Here is a 22488-nt window from a genome sequence, read left to right as displayed (position 1 = left end):
GGTTCAATATTTGAAATTTTCAATTGTTGTGCTCGTCCCAATGAATTACTCAGGTATATTAAGGATGATTCGTTGTCTGCCAGAAATTATATAACACAATTCTGCATCCTTATTTCATCTCGAGTGGATTTATTGAACTTTAAATGTTGATAATAAATCACTAGTTGCCACAAACAATAATTCCATTTGTTTTTCATAATATTCAATTTTCTTCTTCTTTTCATCTCCTTCTTGTTTCATACGTTCTACTTGGTCCAATGATAATTGTTTTTGATGTTGTAATTCTTGTGTGGATGGTTTTTTCAAAATATTTTCTGATATTAAATTATATTCTTCATTAAATTGTTTATATTTTCTTTGATTTTCTAATTCTTGATTTAATGAAGGTATGATATCATTCTTGTGTTCATGTATTTGTGTTTTCACTTTTTGAAGTCGATCTTGTATCTCTTGTAATTGTTGCTCATAATCTTGTGATAATGATGATAATAATATAGAGGTATTATATTGATATTGATTTAATTGATGAATACAATGCAATTGTTCTGTTTTAATATTTTCTATACTTGATCCTTCTTTGATGGATTGCTCTAATTGAATGTATTGTTTCATGAGAGAAGAAAATTCATCCACACATTTCATTCGGTTAAAAGTTTCATCCGAAGACATTGAAGATTGATCTTGTCTTCGGTGTATAATAGCTTGTACGATAAGATCTTCATTCTGATGAGAGAGTGTCAAAGCAAGTGATGGTGATGATGAAATGGTATTGTTGTTGTTATTGTTCATGCTCATGATGATGTATCAATGCTTTCGTGAGTCGAATTATGATTTTTTTTGTTGTTGAACACCCCGCCATTTCCTTGTGCTAAGGCTTTTCAAAAAAAATGTCATTACACTCTATGCAACATCACTCCGGAGTAAGGACTTCGATGGACAACATTTCATCATCGTCCTTTGCATCGTTACGAGAGGATTTATCGATGAACGCCTCATTGTTGGACAAAAACATTATTCCTTACATGACCGAAGATGAATTAATTGAAATGATTAAAAACAATCACTCTTACGAGTTATCAAAACAAGACATTGAATATTTATGTTTGCAAAGGAGAAGACAATCCATTGATTTGCATCCAAACACTGATCCAATTCCGAAGAACCATCACCCATCCACTCCTTCTTTTAAAGTCATGATTTTGGGAGATGAGAGTGAAAGTAATGGAAAGTTTCAGTTTTTCGACACGTTGATTGGTAATACTTCAAAGATACCCTATCCTATCACTACTGTTCAGTTACAGAACAATCCAGATTGTTTTTTTCAATTATGGATTCCTTATTGTAATGATCAATACGCAAACTTGAGGCTTTTATATTACGAGTATACCCATATCTTTGTTTTGTTTTTCAACATTTCTCAAAGAGATTCATTTAACCATTTAAAAGATGAATTACTTCCTGAGGTAGCTTCATTCATTGAACACTTACAAGGGAAAGAGACTTGTATTCCTCCGATTCTATTAGTAGGATATCAATCAGAAAGTAGAGAAATCAATGCAGTTAAAGATTTGATTAGCTTTGAAGAAATTATTGAGGTTGCTCAATACTACAAGTGTTCAAAATATATTGAAATTCAATCGAAAGAGTATGAAAAGCATAGAGATAGACACCACTCTCATGTCTATGAGGTCATGGAACATGTTTCAAACATGGTGTCATGTCTGAATGAACCATCTATCCATGAACAACACGATGACTATTTCAGAAGTATGCTCACAGTACCCACTCCTGAAATTTCGTTTCATCAAATGGATAAGACATTTCTAATTACAGAGTTTATTGAAGACGTGGATTACTTTTACACCATTGATGGTTCTCATCCAAAAACATCACAATGCATTTCATTATCAAAATCTCCTCAACATTCACTTCAATCGTTGAAGTATGAAAAACCACTGGTTATTCATGGATCACAGAAAATTCATCAAATTCATGTGGTTGGAATTGAACGATGTAAATACACCAGTGATATTGCATCGTTTACCATTCCCAATGAAAGTGAATCAGTGAATGGATACTTTGATGTATTAAGCAAGTGTTTTAGAATTACCAATTGGAAGAAGGATTGTGTTTATTATTTTACTTTGGATGGATCCATTCCCAATGAACATTTATCATTTAAAAGTATGGAGCCTATTATTCAAATTGGAGATTCTATGAGTTTAGGTAGTGGTAGCGCGATTGGTCATGGCACTACCAGTGCTATCAGTAGTAGTAGTAATAGTAGCACTATTGGTCATTCCCATTTCGAATTGCAACAACATTCCACAAGCCTTTCCATTGTTGCAGTAGAAAAGGGCAAGTTAAAGAGTATGATTCGAACCTTCTCATTACCATCCACATTACAACCACCTGCAGTGAAATACGATGCCATTGATTCAACGTTTACCATTGATACTGTTCCTGGAGTGATTTATAGATACACATTGGATGGATCAATTCCAACACATCCCTTTGATTCTTCTCATCATGATTCCACAACATTTACCTATTCAAGGAGTGTCATGTTACCTAAAAAAGAATCTATGAAATGTATCAAAGTCATTGCATTTCCAAAATTGAGTTTCCCTTCGACATGTATTGAAATTAATGCAAAACCATTGATGCAAGAACATTTATCATCACCTTCTTCACAAGTGAAATTGAATAACACTGCATTGAAGAGAATGAAAAGTCATTCACCAAATTCTACTACTACTACTACAACTACTGCAACACCTACTACTTCTAACAATTCAATAACAACCACAACAGCAGCAACAACAACAATTCATTCATCACCCTCATCTTCACCACCCAAGACAAGTTATATTAATAATACTTTGAATAACACCACCACAACCACCACCATCACTACGAACAACACTATTGCCAACACTTCAACACCTCAACAACATGATGTCTCATCTCCTTATAACCTTTCATCGGAAGGATCCAAGGACTCTTCGAACAAGGTAACAACCTCACAGGATACAACTTTTAAAAACAACAACTCCACCACCAAACCAACAACATCCAACAGAGATTCAACAACAAATCGTATCCATTCTCCACAACGTTCAAATACAACTGAAGATGATGATGAGAACACTAACAAGAATACACATCGCACCAATGTATCACTAAACATGTTATCCACCTATCATTCTCCTACCTCACTCCCAAGACAGCGTCAAGACAATTCATTGATCATGGATGGTCCATTACCATCTACAAATACGATGATGATGAACTCGAATACTATAATGAATCCATCGATGATGTCTACTAGCGAAATACCTCCTGCCCAAAGTGTTGAAACCGTGCAGAGAAAGGACATGTCAATTTCCACCACAATTCACTCTCAATCTTCTTTAAATGAACATGATGAATGTAACAACAAGAATGATCAACAACAACTACCACAACAATATCAACAACAACAACCACCACCAAACAAACAACATCACCACACTTCTCAACATTCAACACAACAATGTCAACAACCATCGACAAGAAAATTCCTCAAAACATCAACAACCAATGATTTTCAAGTTCAGTGCAAAGCTGAAGGTAGTAACGTTATATTTACATTTGATCGTCAAGTTTCAGTGAAAAGGATTAGAATAACCACACCTGGATCCAGAAGAGGACCTCAATTCTATGCATGTTATATACCATCTCAAAATACTAATTCTCGAGGTGTTCGAACCAAAGTTGGTGAAGGAGAATTACAAGATATTGACAGTGTTCAATATTTAGACTTGTTTACAAGAGAATCAAGTAGTGCGATTGTGTGTAAGGAATTGATGTGCACATTTAGTCCATTTGAGGGACAACGATCGTTTAAAATTGTAGATATGAAAATTGAATGTAATAAATACCCATGAATCATTTTCCAGTATTGACAACATGATTTAATAACATATCAATAAGAATAAAACTAAACATGCGAAATAGTTCCCAACTGGAGGTAGCAGGGTGGCACTCGTGTTGTGGTGGGTGGACTTTGACGCTTGTTGAGAATATTCACGACCAGGAATTCTTGAAGGCTGACTCTTCACCACACTACGAGAAGGTTCATTCTGTTGTGATGATGATTGAGCAATGAGTGTTCCGTTATTCGATAAGGGCATTCCATTCTCTCCAACGACATAGACATACAACTTGTCTGTTGAATCCATCAACAATGAAGGATTTTTGAAAGTTCCCTCAATGAATTTCACAACAATTTTTCGGTCACTCCATTCCACCACTGGAAGTGTTTCGCTCCAAATAATATCATTCCAAGTTGAACTCTTGCTGATCACTACTCTTCGAGTTGAATTACCAATATATACATCATCAAGTGAGGTGGTCATGTTTTTATATGCCAAATCTCCATGATCAAATCCAATCAGTTGAATGTAAAGTGGTTTTCCAACTTGTTTTTCGTTTTTATGACATGTAGCTTTGATGTGAAGTTTTCCATTCACATATGCCAATACTTTCTTTTGACTTAAATCCACATGAAATTCGTGATGATTCCATTCATTAATTAGCCCTTTGGAAGTCCATGCATTCCAATACGTTCCATTTTCACAGGTGAGATGCATGTGTGTCCAAGAAATTCTTGTTCCATAACCATTGAAATCATCCCAAACTCTAATAACTTTGGAGAAGTATATATTATTATATGATAGAAAATGACATGCACTTACACTTATTTGAACCTCCTTCACTATCAGGAGACTGACCTGGTTTGTACCACCAAGAAACATACAATCGATCATAAACAGAGCCAGCAGGGTGTTGAGGAATTCCCAAAGTGGAATGAAAACCTTTCCCATAATATATGGTGTTGTTGTTACCAGATCGAGTTGTGCAATTAGAGGTCAAGGAAAGAGCTTTGATTTCTTTCCATTTTGACAGCGCGTTGTTGTCGTGTTCTTGATCTGCTGGATGATCCCAGAAAATCATTGGACTGTAAGATCCAAAACCTGAGCCATGAATGATAAGATTATTGCTAGAAACATTGGAGAGAAATGCTTCAAAGATTCCTGGCTGAGTGTATGAATGAACATTGTAAATAGAACATGCATGTACCGCTACAAACATCAGCATAATGAATACTGATACCAATGAATGGATGGCTGAATGCATCTCGAACGTTTTTTTCCAATGAGTCTTGGCTCGTTTGAGCGGAGAAACGACTACTTGCGTTTTACTGATTGACGAGCTGAAGGACGGAAGGACGGGAATATTGTGATTAGTTCACGTGGATGTTCAAAGTTTTCCATGGCCTTGCCTGGCATGATATTAATTGTCTTACGAAGTTAATATATAAATTTCAACCCTGTTGCTTCAGAAATTTCACAACACCATACGCTTGTATGTTCAAAGTTGATCGAGGTCAATGGTGTAAATGACAAGTCCAAAGCATAAATCGCTTTTCGTCCGTTCGAAGAAATGGTGAATCAGATCAAACTACGTCGATATATGTGGTTATCTTTGTATTTGGAAATTGAAAACATACACAATTCTTGATCATGGTCACTTCTAACACACACTTTGATCAATTTGATTTCTGTTGATCCATTTAACTCTCATACTTGTTATTCACCCGCCTTCATGAAGGTTGGTTGTGTTATTCAGACACAAACATCAAAAAAAACCAAGTGGACAATCTTCTCACATGACCTCAAAGAACCAAACAAAGAAAAGCCTTTCGTTTGAAGAATTTATTCAAGAACAAAGAATGAATGAGAGTTGGCTTCTAGTGATTGACGTTCGATCTCAACACGATTTTGAACAAGCACCCATCGTGTTGAAAAATAGCATTAATTTACCATATTCCACTTTGGACAAAAATTTAAGACTTTTAGATCATCATAAACCGGTTTATGTTGTGTCAACATGGATGTGAGGATTCGGCATCTACGCATGCATGGTCCATTCTCACAAATCATGCATTGAAGGAGGTTTCAATGTAATTAACAGACGTTTTTCTTGTCATGATTCGAAAAAGATGATGAAATATCATGATACTTGGATTCCATTCGTACATAAAAACAGACACTCTCAGCCAATTGGCCTCTTGAAAGGCAAGCTCATTTGCTGCTGCTGTTTTGTCAGCCCTGACAGATATTTGTGGTTTAGCAAAAGTTTCGAAAAAGATGGCTTGGAACAAGAACAATTATCGATGGTTGTGAATCCAACAATAACAAGAACAAGAAAGAAGAAAAATTACAGAGTTGACACTAAAAATAATAATCGTGCCGCTCATGTTTGTTATTCCTTGAAGACGCAACGGTGCAGTATATAGACTATTTTGACAATAATAGAATGTCCAATCGGCTACATGTTGGTTTGCTAACTGATTCATTGCAGGTTATTCCAAGTGTTACCATCAATTTCTTACAAATAATCGAATAAATAAACCTAAGTTTATGTTTTATTATTTTAATAAAGATCCGACAGTATTACCCTAAATCGTTGAAGAAGAGATTAGAAAGAATGCGGAATTCTTAACAATTTCTCATTTATCATATAGGTTGTATGTCTTATCGGATTAGGAAACGTGTTCTACGAGCACTTAATATTTTGTTGTGTTGATAATGATACTACATATCTCAACAATAAGATAATGCAACACGAGAATAATTTGTTATGAACTAATATCTTCTTCTAACTTTTGGTAAGGAAATGGGTTATTGTATTGCTGTACAAAAATTACTTACATTTTTATAATCCCGTTAATTACATAGTGCTATGTTATGTAACTTCAAACAATAATAGATTAATACCAATGGGTTAGTTGCTGTCTCCTCTCCAGGAAGTGTCGCTTCTTTGGAGATGGAGTGTCAACCAACAACCTTTATTGTACAGTTGTCCCGAGAAGTGGATACTAGCATGTGATGAAAAAACTCAAATTGCTTTGAGAAAACCACATTGCAAGAATATTCAAGTCTACTTCACCACAAGTGATCATAAAAAAAAGGTTAGCTCAATAAAAATTTGTTAAATAAGAAATTGACATAAACCATGTTCCTTGAAAAACATCGTTGAGCGAATCAACGACGGATAAAATTTAAAAAAGATCGTGGGAAAAACCCATCAATGATAAGGCTAAAGCCAATCGCAGACACAAAAGTGTCAAAGGAAATCATTGAGCAAATCAATGATACATAAGGCAAAAACAATTAATACAACACAAAGTGTTGTTGAATTCTAAATATAATGGGAGGGAAGGGAGGGTGTTGTTGTGGTGCCAGACTGTTGGGAAGCTGCAGTAGTGGTATTAGTTTGCTCTTTAGACAGCTGTTTTGGTTGTGGATTTGTTGACATTTTTTAGCCATACTTTTAGTCAACCTTATTGTTTTCGTTACAAAACACTTCCGTTCTTTTCAGAACATTCAAAGATGACGCAATTGCTGTCTCTTCACCGTCTCTTCTTTTGAAAACCAACAACTGTTATTGTCCCGAAAATGGATTATGTTACTCGTGAGAGAGTTTTGGTTATGCGTTCTTGCTACCAGCTGACTAAAGATCTTTAGTGTAAATCTAACTTGTATTGATTGGCAACTTGGTACCTCGATTGATGCTCGGTCAAAATTTTTCTTTTCATTTCTATTACAGATAGGTAGTTCCAAACAAACTCTTTTTCTCAAATTGTGGTTATTATTATTATTTTTAAACAACAAACAACACAGGATCATCATTCATCGAAAAATTTCAGTACTTCTTGTGAATGTTGTTGATTTCTAATAATGAAGCTGTCTTGTCAGTGAAAAGACAGGTTTATTACAGTTTAGACGAAAGCCAGTCAAGTCCTTCAAACAAGCCACAACCCTTCAGAGCAGAACAAGGTTGAATAAACCACTCCTGTTTGATCGAGTTCAAATCCAGTCGTTGAACGATATTGCTCACATTGGCAGCATGAGGAAGATCTTGTTTGTTTGCCAAAACTAACAGTTTGGCGTCCTCCAGTAACGAATTTTCCATGACTTGTTTCAATGTTTGTCGTGCTTCTTCAAATCGATCGGTATCGTTGGAATCTAACACATAAATAATGGCATCGGTTTTCTCATAGTAATATCTCCAAAGAGATCGAATTTTGTCCTGTCCTCCCAAATCATAGATTGTGAATGTAACCTTTTTGTAACTGATTTGTTCTGCATTGAATCCAATGGTTGGAATGGTGGTTACATTTTCATCTAATTGAATCTTGTAGAGAATGGATGTTTTACCAGCTGCATCAAGTCCCAACATTAAAATGCGAGCTTCCTTATTTTTGAAAAGATCCTTAACCAAGTTGGAAAGATATTGACCCATGGTGATGTTGTTGTAGATTGTTGTTGGTTGTTAATGGTTGTGGATTGAAATTTTGAAAACGTTCGGGAGTATTATACCTGAGTGTTGAATGATGATGTTGTGTTTTTTCTTGTTGTTTAAAAATCTTGAATTCCACGGAGAACATGAGTGTGTTTCAGGTTCTCATACGTTGTGTCATCTTTTCTAAAAATATTTTTTGCAACGTCATGGGATGAAGTGGCACTAATTGTAAAGTTGTCTAGAATACGGGCTTTTCTCAATGACATTTCAAATGACAGCATTTGAAATGCTGTACGAGTAGAGTCTACATCTACACATTGATCGTTCCTCTCTCGAAAAGATTTATATTCGAAATAAGAGTTTATTTCTTCTTCTTAATTCTTACCTTACTTGCCTGAGTATTCACCTTGACATAAATCTTCTTGTATTGCAAATAGAGAGGATCATTACTCAATTCATTCGCTACAACAGAACCATTATTAATAAAATCTGTTTTTGTTTTTCCATTACTTCTTCCCTTACTTGTATGAATATCAAGATAATCATTATGAACTTGAAAATTACATTTCACATATTCTCTAAAACATTCAATGATTTGAATGGTATGAGTACTTGCTTGACGAGATGGTTCAGTCTGACTCGAACAATTATTATTCCAAGTATTATTCAAACCATTGTCCTGCTGAACATTGAGATCATCATCATCATTACAATGATCAATCATTCCAGAAGAAGAAGACTCATCTCCTTGAACATTTCGTCCTCTTCCAAAGTAATGTAATAGAGCATGCACTAGAAATATCCAAAATTCTCCAACCTTATTTTTCTTAATCGATACCTTGACCGTTCTAAAATATTTGAATAATATTTCATAGAGTTGTTGTTGTGATGAGACATTTTCATTCATCTTTGTATTACTATTACTTCTACTACCACTATTACTACTACTACTATTACTACTACTACTACTACTACTACCACTACCAGTCATCATATAATTCTCATCATCATCTTTGTCATCATTCTTTAAAGTTCTCTTCAATTCTTCTCTAATTCTCCTCTCCAATAGAGTCATTCGATGAGACAATTCACCACCACCACCACCACCACTCTCTTCACATTCAAATAAATATCTAAATAAATAATAAAAACATAAATCATTCTGTTCTCGAATATAATGACAGAGAGAGGTTAAAATAGATTCAGAATCTTCATTTCTACTACTATTACTACTATACTTGGAATAATTCAATTCTGAAGGAACATATTCATTACTAATATCTTGTTTAGGACATGTATAAAACGTTGCTCTCAATACCGATGGATATCTACATTTCACAATAGTTGAATCACATAACATGATTCCAATCTTACAACATGATTCAATACAATTCAATAAATAATTTCTTGTATAGACATGTGAAGCATTTGAGGAAGTGGTGGCAGTGGTGGAGGTAGATTGAGATATTTTCAAAAGACATTCATGAATATCAATCATGAGATGAGAATGTCCAATGGATATATCTTCACAAACTATGACTCTAATTCTATTGAGAATGTTGGTGAGAACTCCTTTCAATGCTGCTCTTGATTTTTTTAATTTTTTTAAAGATTCTTTCGTTGTTGCATAGTGCGCATGAGAGGAGACTGTTGTTGTGGTGCAGACTTGATTCTCACTACTACTACTAGTGTCACTATCCGAGTATGACTTGACACCTCGTTTCGATAAAAAATCTTGATATAATTCATCATAATCTTGTAATTGTTCAATTTCAATCGAATAGATATTCATTTTAATAATAGTAGGTAATACTAATTCAAGAATACCATTCACACAATCTTGTAAATTATTTCTTCGACATGCTTTTTGAACCATACTCTTCATGACATCTGTTGTGAATCGATTCAATGTAAATCTCTTATTAATATTTTTGAAATTTGTGGAATGAGGAGGAATGGATTTTAATTTCTTGAGAAAGGTGTTGAGAAGTGAATTGAGAGAAGGTGTGGATGTCGTCATGAATTGGAGGAGTTGTGGTGATGTGTGTGTGTTTAATATTTTTTTTTAATGTCTTGTTTTTAAAAAAATATTTGAACCTATTGATTCATTTAAAAAAGAATTTGGAATGACTTCTTGTGCTCACAGGAAGTTCATGAATTTCATGGATTTCACCTCCAACTGGATTTGAAAAGTTCAATTTAAATTCACTCCACACGAAAAACTTGAGCAAATTTCAATCAACACCAAAAAAAATGTCCAAACGACATTTGTTTGATTCTACTACCCTCATGATGAAAGACGATGGAAAGACCATCTCCGAAACCACAAAAAGAAGAAAATACAAATTGAATTCATTGAACACTGATCCTTCATCCTTGGAATTCAATATGCATCATGATCCTTCATATTTGGAATTGACTCGAATTCCATTCAATGGTAAAATCATACATTTCAAACATTCTTCAAAATTAAAAGATCTCTTTGAAATTAGAGCTGCATGTCGAGAGAATAAGCCTTGTTGTGAAAATGATAGAAAGGCTAGAATGTGTTTCTATGCTACTTGTAAATGGACTGGACAGAATGTAGTATTGAAAACACTATCCGATCAAACATCAAGTATGGTGGATGTGATGAAACATGAAACTCTTAATATAATTGTTGACAACAAGACGATACGAAATGACACTATCAATGATCAAGAATTATTATTAGAAGAAGAATATTTGAAAATCTCACAAATTCCAGCTCAATGCTTCATTGATGAATATAAAAAGCAATGTGGATTAAATGCAATGGGTACTAATTATTGTAAATTATATGGTCGAATTATCAGAAATGAAGGAGAAACAAAATGGACCACAGAGAAGGATATTCAATTGGGTGCAACATTGAATTTTACAATCGATGATTCCATTCTTACCTCTTATATTATTATTAATGATGAAGACAAGTATAGAGAAACATTACATCAAGCACTTTCAAAGAATTCTAAATTATTAACTACTAATTCTAAATTAGACTTGGAAGCAATGAAAATTACATTATTTAAATTTGCATTTACAAGAGATAATGCATTTGTAAATACTTTAATTAAGAGAAGAAGGGAAATATCAAATCTTCATTCTGATCCTATGGTATCTTCTTCTGAGAATGAAACAGCAAGCTCATCGAAAGAAGAAGCTACACTCGACAATTCCATTCAATTACTTTCCATTGATGAAGAAAATTATGGAGATAATTACATTAAGAATGCTAAAAAGAATGGAATCACATTGGAAGATCAATATGAATTGACTATTGCATCCAAATGCACCAAAGAGTTTCTAAAGAGAATGAAAGACAAATCCAAAACATCTTCTTTGATTGATTTTCTTGAAAGAATGAAACAAGTCGAACCATTGCCCTTTGAGGGGTTTACAGAGAATGTGGATGCATTGATGAAAGTCGTTAAAAGAAGTTCAATAGCAAAAAGAAAACAGAAGAAATAAGTGAAATAAACAAACTACATTGTATTTATTGTATCAACCAAGTTGAGAGAGTATTCCATTGAAAGAGTAAAATAGTAGTGATTCATTTGGAGTCCAAGTGTCAGTTTTACTTTTGATCCTTTGTATTGGAAGAATATGGATTTACAATCGTTAAATGTTGCTGATCTCCTCCTCCCTTCTGTTTTCTTCTTGTTGAAGTATTTACAGTCATTTCTGTCATTTCATTGGAGATGAAAGAGGAACGAGGTCTCATTCTTGGTGATGAAGGTGAATCATGACAAGTACTATCATCATCATCATCACTATGGTTATGGATCGTAGTGGCAGTAGTTGTGGAAGAACGATCAGGTAATTCATCCATGAGTGAAAGAAGAGAGTTTGTTGAAGAATTGTGTTGTTGTTGTTGAGAATGATTGGATGAAGAGTTGTTGTAATGATGGTGAGGAGAGTGTTGATGGTGGTGGTGAGAAGTTGAAGAAGAGCTGTTGTGGTGGTGTTGATGATGAGGAGGATGATGGGAATGATGATGATTCATGGTATTAATCGTATGACCACCAGTAATACCAGCACCACCACCACCACCACCACCACCTCTCATGGAATGTTGTTGTTGTTGTTCTCTTTCAACAATTTCATGATCAATGACATCCTCTTCTTCCAAATTAAAGAGTGAAGATGATTTGGACATTTGAATAGCAAATTGAGGAGAGGATTTAAACAATTGACTTCTCACTTGTTTCAAACATGAATCCAATGTCAATTCAATCTTTAACATGTTCTCAATTCGATTCATATGAGGAAATGTTCTTCTCATTCCTTGATGAATGGCTTGTTTGATGTATTCAAAAGTTGGATTACTTAAAATCTTTTTCATATTTTCAAAATTCAAATCACAAGGTACAATGGTGACATGAGCTTCATACGATTGAGAAATAACCAATTCAAACCATCGAAATCTCTCAGGTATTAATGATAGAGAATATAATTGTTCAATTCTATATTTGATTTCTGAACCTATGAGTGAAATGATATTGGATAGGAGTGAATTCTTTTGTTTTCTTGAATTTGATATAAATGGAAGTACATGAGGATTCACTTGAGAAGCAATATAGAAATTCACATTAAATAATTCTGCTAAACGAGTAATTGGTAAATCATAAAAGAGAGTACCATCTTGATATTTTTGATTGGCAAAGTTATGATATGGTACAATATTACCATCTCGATCTTTGGCCATTAAAGGAACTGCCTTGTAGAGCTGTTGTTGTTGTTGTTGTTGTGTTTGTGTATGTTGTGTGTGTATATGTGTGTGTATGTGTGTTTTTGTATATGTGTGTGTATATGTGTGTTTTTGTATATGTACGTGTTTGTTCGTATGTATGCATGTTTGTATGTACGTGTTTGTTCGTATGTTTGTTGGTAAATGTATGTTTGTTCGTATGTATGCATGTATATATGTATGCATGTATATATGTATGAACAACAACACATAATATATATTGGTCCATTGTTCACACAAATATTATAGAATAAATTATCATATCCATTCACTATTCATCACTTACCATTGGTAATGAACAACTTGCCACTGCAGCACTCCAAATCAATACATTGGGTGCAGTTAAATAATTCAATAAACCTTCATGAGTTTGATATCCAGCAGATTGTCCACTCACAGTAATATTCAATACTCGACCACTAATCTTGTAAGCCTCTTCAAATGTAACATCTCCTATATTCTCACGAATACATTGAGCTAACTTGTTCACATCCATAATGACACCATTATTCAATAATCGAGAAATTTTACGCATGGCTGATCGTTCTGGAGTATCATCACTACCACCAAAGGCTTCTAATTTGAATGAACCAGGTTCAAAACATTTGGCCAAGTCTTCTTCACGTCTCGTACAGAGAGCAGCAGCAATGATACTACCACCACTACTACCACTAATGACTTTGGGTAAAATTTGAGAATCATAGAGTGATTTGACCACACCTATACCCACCAACACCAACCGAAAAGATTACAACCCAACCGAAAAGATTACAATCCAATCCAAAACAACCCAACCGAAAAGATTACAACCAACCCAAAATTTACAATAGAATTTACAACCCAAAAGAATATCACCGAAAGATCATTTAAAAAAAATAAACAACTTGTACAACTTGAAAAAAAAAAACACTTACCAATATGATACATGGATAATCCACCTCCTCCACTCAAGAGCAAGGCACTTCTACCAAATGCATGACAAGTATCTCTAAAGAATTTCAACTTCTCTTCCAATGATAATTCATCACTCTCTCGAATGAGATGACATGATTTTGAGACTAATTCAATATATTCTTCAATGAGTTGTTTAGTACCAGTATGACATTCATAGAGTTGAATATTGTTAATACCAGCAATATTGCGATGTAATTCAGCTCTCAATAACCATTGTAGACCATGAATATCTTTTTTTCTTAACATGGCCATCATTTGATAATTTAAATTTTCTAATTGCTCAAAATCATAGAGTTTGGTTTCATTTTCAGATTTCCATAAATCATATCCTTCTAATTGATCTAAATACAATGCTATTTGCTTATAATCATTGTAGTTATCGACTTTGTCTTCTAATAATACTTTACAATGTTGTTTTTGTTTGTTTTGATGTTTCACTAATTTCAAATAAGAATAAAAGAATTTAAATAAAAAGATGACAATTCTGAATATGAAAATGAACGCATAAAAGAGTTTGAATATGCCTCTTTGATAGAAGGGTTTTTTCGTTGGAGTAGAGGGTGGTAGTTGAATGGAAGAATTGTTGTTATTAATGTTCTGATCATTACTACTACTGCTATGGATGGTGTGTGAATGTGTGATTGTTGGATCTTGTTCATGACTTGGAAGAATCAAATCACTTGTGTGTTGTTGAGAATGTGGTTGTTGAGAATGGTGGTTGGAATGTTGAGAATGGTGAGAGTAATGTCGTTGTTGCTGTTGTTGATCATGATCATGCGCATAATGAGGTATGAAATTGGAAAGTATTGCATTGGGAGTGCTGATAGTACTTGAAGTGTTTGGAGAATTGAGTGATCTCTCAAATACATTTCGTGATATAACAGTGGTCATCAGTAGTGTTGTGTTCTCTCTGAGATCTCAATATGTGGATTTGTTGTATTCTTGAATATTCTAAATGGATATCAATACAAGAAATGGATTCAATGTTTCTGAGAAGAAAAACAATGTGAGTGACGTTCAGCAATAATGTGTTGTTGTGACACTGAGATATTGTTTTGGAATGTTGTTGGTGTGATCCTTTTACGTTCTGATCTAAAAAGGTTTCGGAAATAATCAGAAATTTAAATTTTTCCGTCGTTCAGGTCGTGATGATGATCTTGCAGCACAATCAGAAGTAGTCACTCCTTTGAAGTAAATTCAATAAAATTACAAGAAGTAGGGAATGGAAATTCTTCAAATAATAATATCAAGTTGTTGCCGTCGTTGCTAACTTTTTGTAGCAAGGGATTCTCCGAGAAACTTTGTTTACGAAAGACGTTATTTTTTTTTAAAAGATTCAAAACAGTTATATTCCCGCTCCTCCCGTTCAAGTCCAATGTTTATGGATTGTTTCCTTATTGCGTAACGTGTGGTCTGGTGCATATAGCCAACTTTCTCTGGCCATCAGTACTAACCTTGAACGGGCAACAGTGCTCGAAGCCGTTGAATGATTATTTTTTTCCCTTAACTCAAAGCCTTGTCGACTGACAGCTCGCGTGCTGCAACACTGTGCACCCAATATCTTGATCCTTCAAGACTAAGGTCATCACTGGTCTTTCTTTTCAAAAGCAGCTATTCAAAAATTGACGTCGAGTTTTTTGAGTTTGATCTAAGGAGAGAATATGAAACTGGTTATGGCAGTATCATTGGTGTTTGATGATGAATATGCCGATTCTACAGAGAGTTTTCTCTTTGTAGTGCAACATTATGCAGTTGATGAAGACTTAAATTAAAAAAATTCTGTGTTTTGATTGGAGTAACCTCAGCACTTTCGCTTCTTTTGTCTAAAAGTTGATTTCCGTAAAATTATCATCAGCACAACAAATGTTATTACCAAATACCAATCCAAAGGATAAAAGTCCCTCAACAGCACCACCTGACAATCAAAAAAAACATCAATTAAATGTTTATGAAAAAAATACCGACCAGTCAAAGGTGAAAAAGACCAAAGTTTCTACGGCTAGCTCTAGCGAGTCTGCTGCTTCAAGCAACTCTTCTGTTCGTTTGACCGTGAAACTTGATAATAACGCGTTCAGAATTAACATCACTGGAAATTCTTTTTCATCTTTGATTGAAAAAGTTGTTTCAGTATTTGGACTGAAGGAGGATGGCCATCCTTTACCAACTCTCACCTACGTTGACATGGACACTCGTTATCACATTACGAATGATGACGATGTCCAGGATTTCCTTTCATTTTTAAACCGCCACGAAGTTTTAGAAAAGGACAAGTTCATTAATGTGACAACAACAGCAAGTCCTTCTGTATGCCTGATTCCAGTAAATGTACCAAAACTATCTATTTGGGGCACCAACAACTTGTCAGAAACAAAGCCAATGGAAATTCATCCGAAATGGAACCAATTCATTGATGAACATGAGATTTTTTCTTTCATTCAAGATGCACTCGTATCAATTGGAGTTCATGATGGCAATGCAGAACTTACTCGAAAATATAGAAGGATCCTCTTCAATAATTGTGCATGGCTTTGGATCAGATTTTAAGTTTATTGGAAGAACAGACGTCATTTCCACATTTACCAATTGCTATGAGGAATACATGGACTCTATTTCCAAGGATGGAAGGGTTGCTAGAGACAATATTGTGCTTCCTTATATAGCAGCAGCACCAGGCATTGGAAAATCAAGAATTTTGAAGGAAATTGGCCTTTTCATGTACAAGAACAAACATCTTTTCCCACTTTTTATTTCATTTGGAAATGGAACGAAAATGGATGTTTCAATAGAGACAAACCCCCTTAATGGTCTTTGTTTAAGAATAGTCTATTCATTAGTATGCTCAATTGCAGGTATAAAGGGGAATGATGGATTCTTTGCTACTTTATGGCAAAAGTGGAATAGTGAATTTAAGGAAAGAAAAGTTTTCAGTCTTGCTACAATATTATCAGCCTGTAAGAAGGTAATTTCTCCAGACAAACCGATCGATTTCTTTATTGGGATGGATGAAGTCCAAATCATTCATTCTCACACTAAGCAATCATCGTCACTTGGCACGATTGTGTCGGCTATAGGTCAATATATGTTGCAACCTCTTTGTGGAATTGTATACTCTCTGTTGGTAGGAACCGATCATACGGGTCTATCACAAAGCTTTTTAGGAAGCGGATATGCAGCAAAATATATTCCAACTCAAGCCATGTTACCAACAACAGACTTGCATGAAATTATGGATGGTTTAGTAGAAAAATATAACATGTTACAAGGATGGAGGAAAAATACTAAATTGAAACATTATTTACGAACCTTTGGAGGTTATGCTAGAGGAGTTGAATTCTATTTAGAGCAATTATTTACAATGAAGAATTTGAGTCCTCTCGACGCATGGAATGTTGCAAAAACAAAAATACTAGAGACATGTCATGTTGCAACAAGGCTACGATCTGAAACCAAAATTAAGATCATGCAGCGTGTAATTACAAGAAAGATGATTGAAAAACTCGACCAAGTAGTAGATGATGATGATTTAACTTGGTCTGACTTGGAAAACCGAGGATTGGTAATGTTGGAACAAGTAAAGGCCTTTGATGAGAACCACAATTCTTGTCAGGAAGAGAAATTGAAGCAATATTTGGTGGTCTATCCTCCAATACTTTTACCAGCGTTGATTCAATCTAACAATGAAATTAGAGAAACATACGACAGGTTATTTGGCGCGGATCCTTCTCCATTATATGGGCTGAATTGGGAGAAGGTTGTTTTTGACTATTATTATTTGATTCTAACAATATTGCAAAAACATGAATCATTGAACTTAACAGAATTGTTTCCTTTTGCCAAAATGAACAAAAAGACGGCCAAATTGGAAATACAACAAATGAATAGTCAATGTTATCCATGCACTCACGACTCAAGATTACAGGGCGACCTGTCAGAAAGAACATTTTTTAATCTACAAATTGTTGACTCGGCCACCTCTTTGACTTTTAACACCTCCAAGAACACTGACAAACTATGTATGATCAAGAATGCCACAGATGCTTCGGCTGGTGATATTCTTATATGGGGAATGAAAGATGCCATTAATCAAGATGATTGTGTATTTCATTTGCAATGTAAATGGGCCGATTCAAAGACCACAACGATAGATTTCTCTGCAATTCAAAACCAAATATCAAAAAACAACGAATTTAAATTACTTTCTGGAACAAGAAATGTTACCGTTATTTTGACAGGAAAAGCAATAACAAATTTACCAAAAGAAGATGATTTACCAAATCATTTGATCATTGTATGCAAAGATAATTTTGCTAAACACTTTGGTGTTCTTTCTGACCACATGAAATATTTATATTCCAATTTCCTGTATATCAATGAGTGCAGCAGGGAGGGGTTCGAGAATGTTAATATGGATAAAACAGACGCTTCAAAGATTATAAAGATAAGAACTGCTGATAATTTTGGGTTTAAGAATATGGAAGATTTGAAGACAAAGATAGGAGGAGAGTTATTTGCTAAACTTGAGGGTAAAGAAATCATTTTTTGAGATGAAATGGTGTATTCAAAGAAAATATGTTTCAAAATTTCCTTATTATCAAAATATTGGAGACATTCTTTGTCGATTGGGTTGTCCTTGTCGATTGAATTGCCATACAGTTCCAAAGAAGTGAAACTTTTCATATATTCACTATTAACAATTTATTTGGCACCTTCATTGGTTGACGCTCATATCCAAGCAAGTTAAATTCTCTAAACATCTGCTGTTTGCAATAAATTTCAAGGACCTTCCTTGTAGATTTGGTTTCCAAAAAGATCCAAACAAGTCAACTTCAAACATTCACTTTTGACTGTATACTTTACTCACTACCAATTAAATTGCCCTTAAAAAAAGATGTTAACATTTTACCAAGTCTTCAAACATTCACTACTGTTTGCAATATATTTGATGCCCTCACTGTCGATCCTATTCCCAGACAAATTGAAAGATGTTAATTTCTTCATACATTCACTATTTGCGAGATATTTGACACCTTCATTGTCAATTTTGGTGTAGCCCAAGAAGTTAAATTCATTAAATACATGCTATTTGCAATATATTTGACGCTATCATGTATCGATTTGATGACATAAAGTTTTTCAAATGTTCACTATTTGCAATATATTTGACACGTTCATTATTGCACCAAGCAATATTCAAAGAATTTAAATTCTTTAAATGTTCACCATTATATATTCTTTAGACCATCACTTCCGATAGGATTGTAGCTCAGATCTCAAGAAATTAAATACATTCACTATTAGCAATATATATTAGACACCTTCATTGTCAATTTGGTTCAAAGGGAATGTCGCAAAGAGGTTAGACTCTTTAAATATTCACTATTGGCAATCTATTTGATGCATTCAGTGCCAATTTGTGACTCGAACATGCTCAAAGAATTAAACTTTTCAAACATTCGCTTTCGGAAAAATGTATGATTGAAAATGGTGGTTTTACAAGTGAACAGAAAATGATAACGGAATTTGGAATGATATTTGTCTCGATTGTTTTGAAATTTTCATGCAAACTTGTATTGATAAATATCTCTCTCTCTAGGAACTGAAGAATTTCCAAAAGAGTATCACCAATCGATGTTGTGATTTATGGTAGAGTAACAAACACTCGGTACAGTGGTGCAATTGGTATTTGATGATGATGGAGAGAGTTTTCTCACTTTTAGGGGGCAATGTTTTCATACAGGATTTTTTAATGTTGAAACGTTTCGAGGCACGAGGTGCACTCCTCTTGTCAAATCAACCAAAAAATATTTCAAAGACCAACAACATTACGAGAGTTTTTGTTTCAAAACTTCAAAAACAACAAGAATAATTCATACTTGTGGCATTTTGAATTCAATACGGAATATTTGTAATAGTATTTTCAGGATCGGATCTTTGAATCTCTCTAGATATTTATCCACTAATAATATTCAAAATGGGTATGTACATCATGATGATGACAATGATGATTTTAATGAAATATCAACCAATGGTGATTTATGTCTCCACATATTTCAAACACAATGGTGTTTTTCAATTTCATGAATCCGTTAAATATTTTAATGAAATCATCACCTCTTGCAATGACAACAACCATCATCTCTACTACTCTCGCTCACTTCTCTCATCTTTGCACACACACACACATTCATATGACTCGATCTCAAAATCTTTTCATGACTCATACTTGAACTCGGATGAATACCACACGCTCTCTCTCTTCTGGTTTAACTATGCTTTTCATTCAACAACAACAACAACCATTCAAACCAAACACACACCCTTCATCAACCAAACACACTCAAACACACCCAAACCAAACACCCTTCAAACACACCCTTCATCAACCAAACACACCCATCAAACACACTCAAACACACTCAAACACAGAGGAAAATGAAGAATCACTCTATCCCATTGCCATTCTCATTGATGAATTAAAGAATGAAGATGTTCAACTCAGACTCAACTCCATTAAACGATTGGGTACCATTGCCAATGCATTGGGACAAGATCGTACCCGATATGAATTGATACCTTTTCTCAATGAATCATGTATTGATGATGAAGATGAAGTATTACTTGCTCTCGCTGAAGAATTGGGTAATTTTGTTCAATATGTGGGTGGTGCTGAACATGCGCATTGTCTCATTCTACCATTAGAGACTTTGTGTAATGTTGAAGAATCGAGTGTGAGAGATCGAGCTGTAAAATCTCTGTGCAAGATTGCCAATGAAATGAAAGCGGTTCAACACACGGAACAATACATTTTACCATTGGTGAGAAAGTTATCGAGTGGTGAATGGTTCACTTCGAGATCTTCTTCATGTGGTCTCTTTGCTGTATTGTATCCAGTCGTGAGTAAGGATGTGAAGGCTGAATTGAGACAAACCTATTTCAAATTGTGTAAAGATGATACACCCATGGTCAGAAGAGCTGCCTGTACGAATTTGGGTGAATTTGCTGCCAAAGTAGAACGTGAATTTTTAGTGAGTGAAATGGTTCAAATGTTTCTACATTTACATCAGGATGATCAAGATTCGGTTCGGTTATTGACGGTTGAAAATTGTGTCGCATTTTCCAAATTACTGGCTCCGAAAGAATCTCTCACACATATTCTACCAGTCATTAAGAGTTGTTGTAATGACAAGTCATGGAGAGTGAGATATATGGTTGCTGATCATTTCAAATCATTGTGCGAAGGAATGGGTCAAGAAGTATTACAAAGTGAACTCTTACATGCCTATGTCAAGTTGTGTACAGATTCAGAAGCAGAAGTGAGAACAGCTGCATCTCTCAAAGTTGCTGATGTCTGTTCATTGGTTCCAAAAGATTTAATTGTCTCAGAAGTATTGCCCAATATCAAGAATTTAGTTTCAGACAAATCGGAACATGTTCGATCTGCATTGGCTAGTGAAATTATGGGTTTGGCGCCAATTTTAGGACGAGAGCCTACCATTGAATCCTTGTTACCACTCTTTTTACAATTATTGAAAGATGAATCTCCTGAAGTTCGTTTGAATATTATTTCTAGATTGGAATCTGTCAATGATGTGATTGGTGTTGATTTATTAGCACAATCTCTATTACCTGCAATTGTTGAATTGGCTGAGGATAAACAATGGAGAGTACGTGCAGCAATTATTGAACACATTCCACTTTTAGCTGCACAATTGGGTGTTAAATTTTTCAATGACAAGTTGAATGATTTGTGTATGACATGGTTATCTGATTCTGTCTATTCCATTCGTGAAGCTGCAACCAATAATTTAAAGAAATTGACTGAAACTTTTGGAGCTGCATGGGCAGTGGAACATTTATTACCAAAAATAGTTGAAATGTCAAAAGACTCTAATTATTTATATCGAATGACTACATTGTTTGCCATTGGTGTTCTATCCAAAGTGATGCCTGAAGAGAGCATTGCCACTCATTTATTAGACGTTGTTATTGAAATGTCAAAGGATCCTGTTCCAAATATTCGTTTCAATGTTGCCAAGACTTTGGGAGTGATCATTCCACGTGTCGATTCAAAGATTGTTCAAGAAAAGATCAAACCAGTATTGAGTGCATTGCGTGAAGATAGTGATCCTGATGTGGAATTTTTTGCTGAAGAGGCCTTGTTGTCCTGTTAATGAGAGACCACCATGCATTTCCAACACGAAACGAGACGATTGCAATTTTTTATCCAAATTGTCCTTTACATGAATCATTTTTTATTAAAAAATCCCCTTAATTGACGAAATTTCACAATTTTGAACGAAAGGGTGGTTGCAGGCAATTGCTAGACAGTTCTTTAAACCGGCTGTTTTTGCATTTTCGAAAGAGTCAAAATAATGTCATTGAATATTTATGTTATTGAATCTAGCTCCAAAGTA

General features: G+C 34.5%; 9 protein-coding genes across 9 annotated transcripts; 4 read left to right on the top strand and 5 right to left on the bottom strand.

Moving 5' to 3' along the window:
* Nucleotides 1–129: 129 nt before the first annotated feature.
* Nucleotides 130–795, bottom strand: C9374_014557 (uncharacterized protein; the record flags this gene model as incomplete). The annotated part of the gene is made up of 1 exon (XM_044690557.1): nucleotides 130–795. The coding sequence occupies one exon, from the start codon at nucleotides 793–795 to the stop codon at nucleotides 130–132; it is 666 nt and encodes a 221-aa protein (XP_044553149.1).
* Nucleotides 796–887: 92 nt separating this feature from the next.
* C9374_014556 (uncharacterized protein) lies at nucleotides 888–3929 on the top strand (the record flags this gene model as incomplete). Its single annotated transcript, XM_044690556.1, has 1 exon — nucleotides 888–3929. The coding sequence occupies one exon, from the start codon at nucleotides 888–890 to the stop codon at nucleotides 3927–3929; it is 3042 nt and encodes a 1013-aa protein (XP_044553148.1).
* A 27-nt stretch (nucleotides 3930–3956) lies between these two features.
* C9374_014555 (uncharacterized protein) lies at nucleotides 3957–5181 on the bottom strand (the record flags this gene model as incomplete). The annotated part of the gene is made up of 2 exons (XM_044690555.1): nucleotides 3957–4690; nucleotides 4740–5181. The coding sequence occupies 2 exons, from the start codon at nucleotides 5179–5181 to the stop codon at nucleotides 3957–3959; spliced, it is 1176 nt and encodes a 391-aa protein (XP_044553147.1).
* Nucleotides 5182–7821: 2640 nt separating this feature from the next.
* C9374_014554 (uncharacterized protein) lies at nucleotides 7822–8352 on the bottom strand (the record flags this gene model as incomplete). The annotated part of the gene is made up of 1 exon (XM_044690554.1): nucleotides 7822–8352. One exon carries the CDS (start codon nucleotides 8350–8352, stop codon nucleotides 7822–7824), a length of 531 nt encoding a protein of 176 aa, XP_044553146.1.
* Nucleotides 8353–8713: 361 nt separating this feature from the next.
* Nucleotides 8714–10372, bottom strand: C9374_014553 (uncharacterized protein; the record flags this gene model as incomplete). The annotated part of the gene is made up of 1 exon (XM_044690553.1): nucleotides 8714–10372. One exon carries the CDS (start codon nucleotides 10370–10372, stop codon nucleotides 8714–8716), a length of 1659 nt encoding a protein of 552 aa, XP_044553145.1.
* A 233-nt stretch (nucleotides 10373–10605) lies between these two features.
* C9374_014552 (uncharacterized protein) lies at nucleotides 10606–11841 on the top strand (the record flags this gene model as incomplete). Its single annotated transcript, XM_044690552.1, has 1 exon — nucleotides 10606–11841. One exon carries the CDS (start codon nucleotides 10606–10608, stop codon nucleotides 11839–11841), a length of 1236 nt encoding a protein of 411 aa, XP_044553144.1.
* A 106-nt stretch (nucleotides 11842–11947) lies between these two features.
* C9374_014551 (uncharacterized protein) lies at nucleotides 11948–14965 on the bottom strand (the record flags this gene model as incomplete). The annotated part of the gene is made up of 3 exons (XM_044690551.1): nucleotides 11948–13099; nucleotides 13407–13840; nucleotides 14035–14965. 3 exons carry the CDS (start codon nucleotides 14963–14965, stop codon nucleotides 11948–11950), a joined length of 2517 nt encoding a protein of 838 aa, XP_044553143.1.
* Nucleotides 14966–15937: 972 nt separating this feature from the next.
* C9374_014550 (uncharacterized protein) lies at nucleotides 15938–18617 on the top strand (the record flags this gene model as incomplete). Its single annotated transcript, XM_044690550.1, has 2 exons — nucleotides 15938–16393; nucleotides 16515–18617. The coding sequence occupies 2 exons, from the start codon at nucleotides 15938–15940 to the stop codon at nucleotides 18615–18617; spliced, it is 2559 nt and encodes an 852-aa protein (XP_044553142.1).
* A 1428-nt stretch (nucleotides 18618–20045) lies between these two features.
* C9374_014549 (uncharacterized protein) lies at nucleotides 20046–22245 on the top strand (the record flags this gene model as incomplete). Its single annotated transcript, XM_044690549.1, has 2 exons — nucleotides 20046–20049; nucleotides 20501–22245. The coding sequence occupies 2 exons, from the start codon at nucleotides 20046–20048 to the stop codon at nucleotides 22243–22245; spliced, it is 1749 nt and encodes a 582-aa protein (XP_044553141.1).
* Nucleotides 22246–22488: the final 243 nt, after the last annotated feature.

Source organism: Naegleria lovaniensis (assembly GCF_003324165.1).
Source record: "Naegleria lovaniensis strain ATCC 30569 chromosome Unknown tig008, whole genome shotgun sequence".
Taxonomy (NCBI): domain Eukaryota; phylum Heterolobosea; class Eutetramitea; order Acrasida; family Naegleriidae; genus Naegleria; species Naegleria lovaniensis.
The sequence above is the reverse complement of the archived record's forward strand: the minus strand, read 5'-3'. Positions and strand labels throughout refer to the sequence as shown.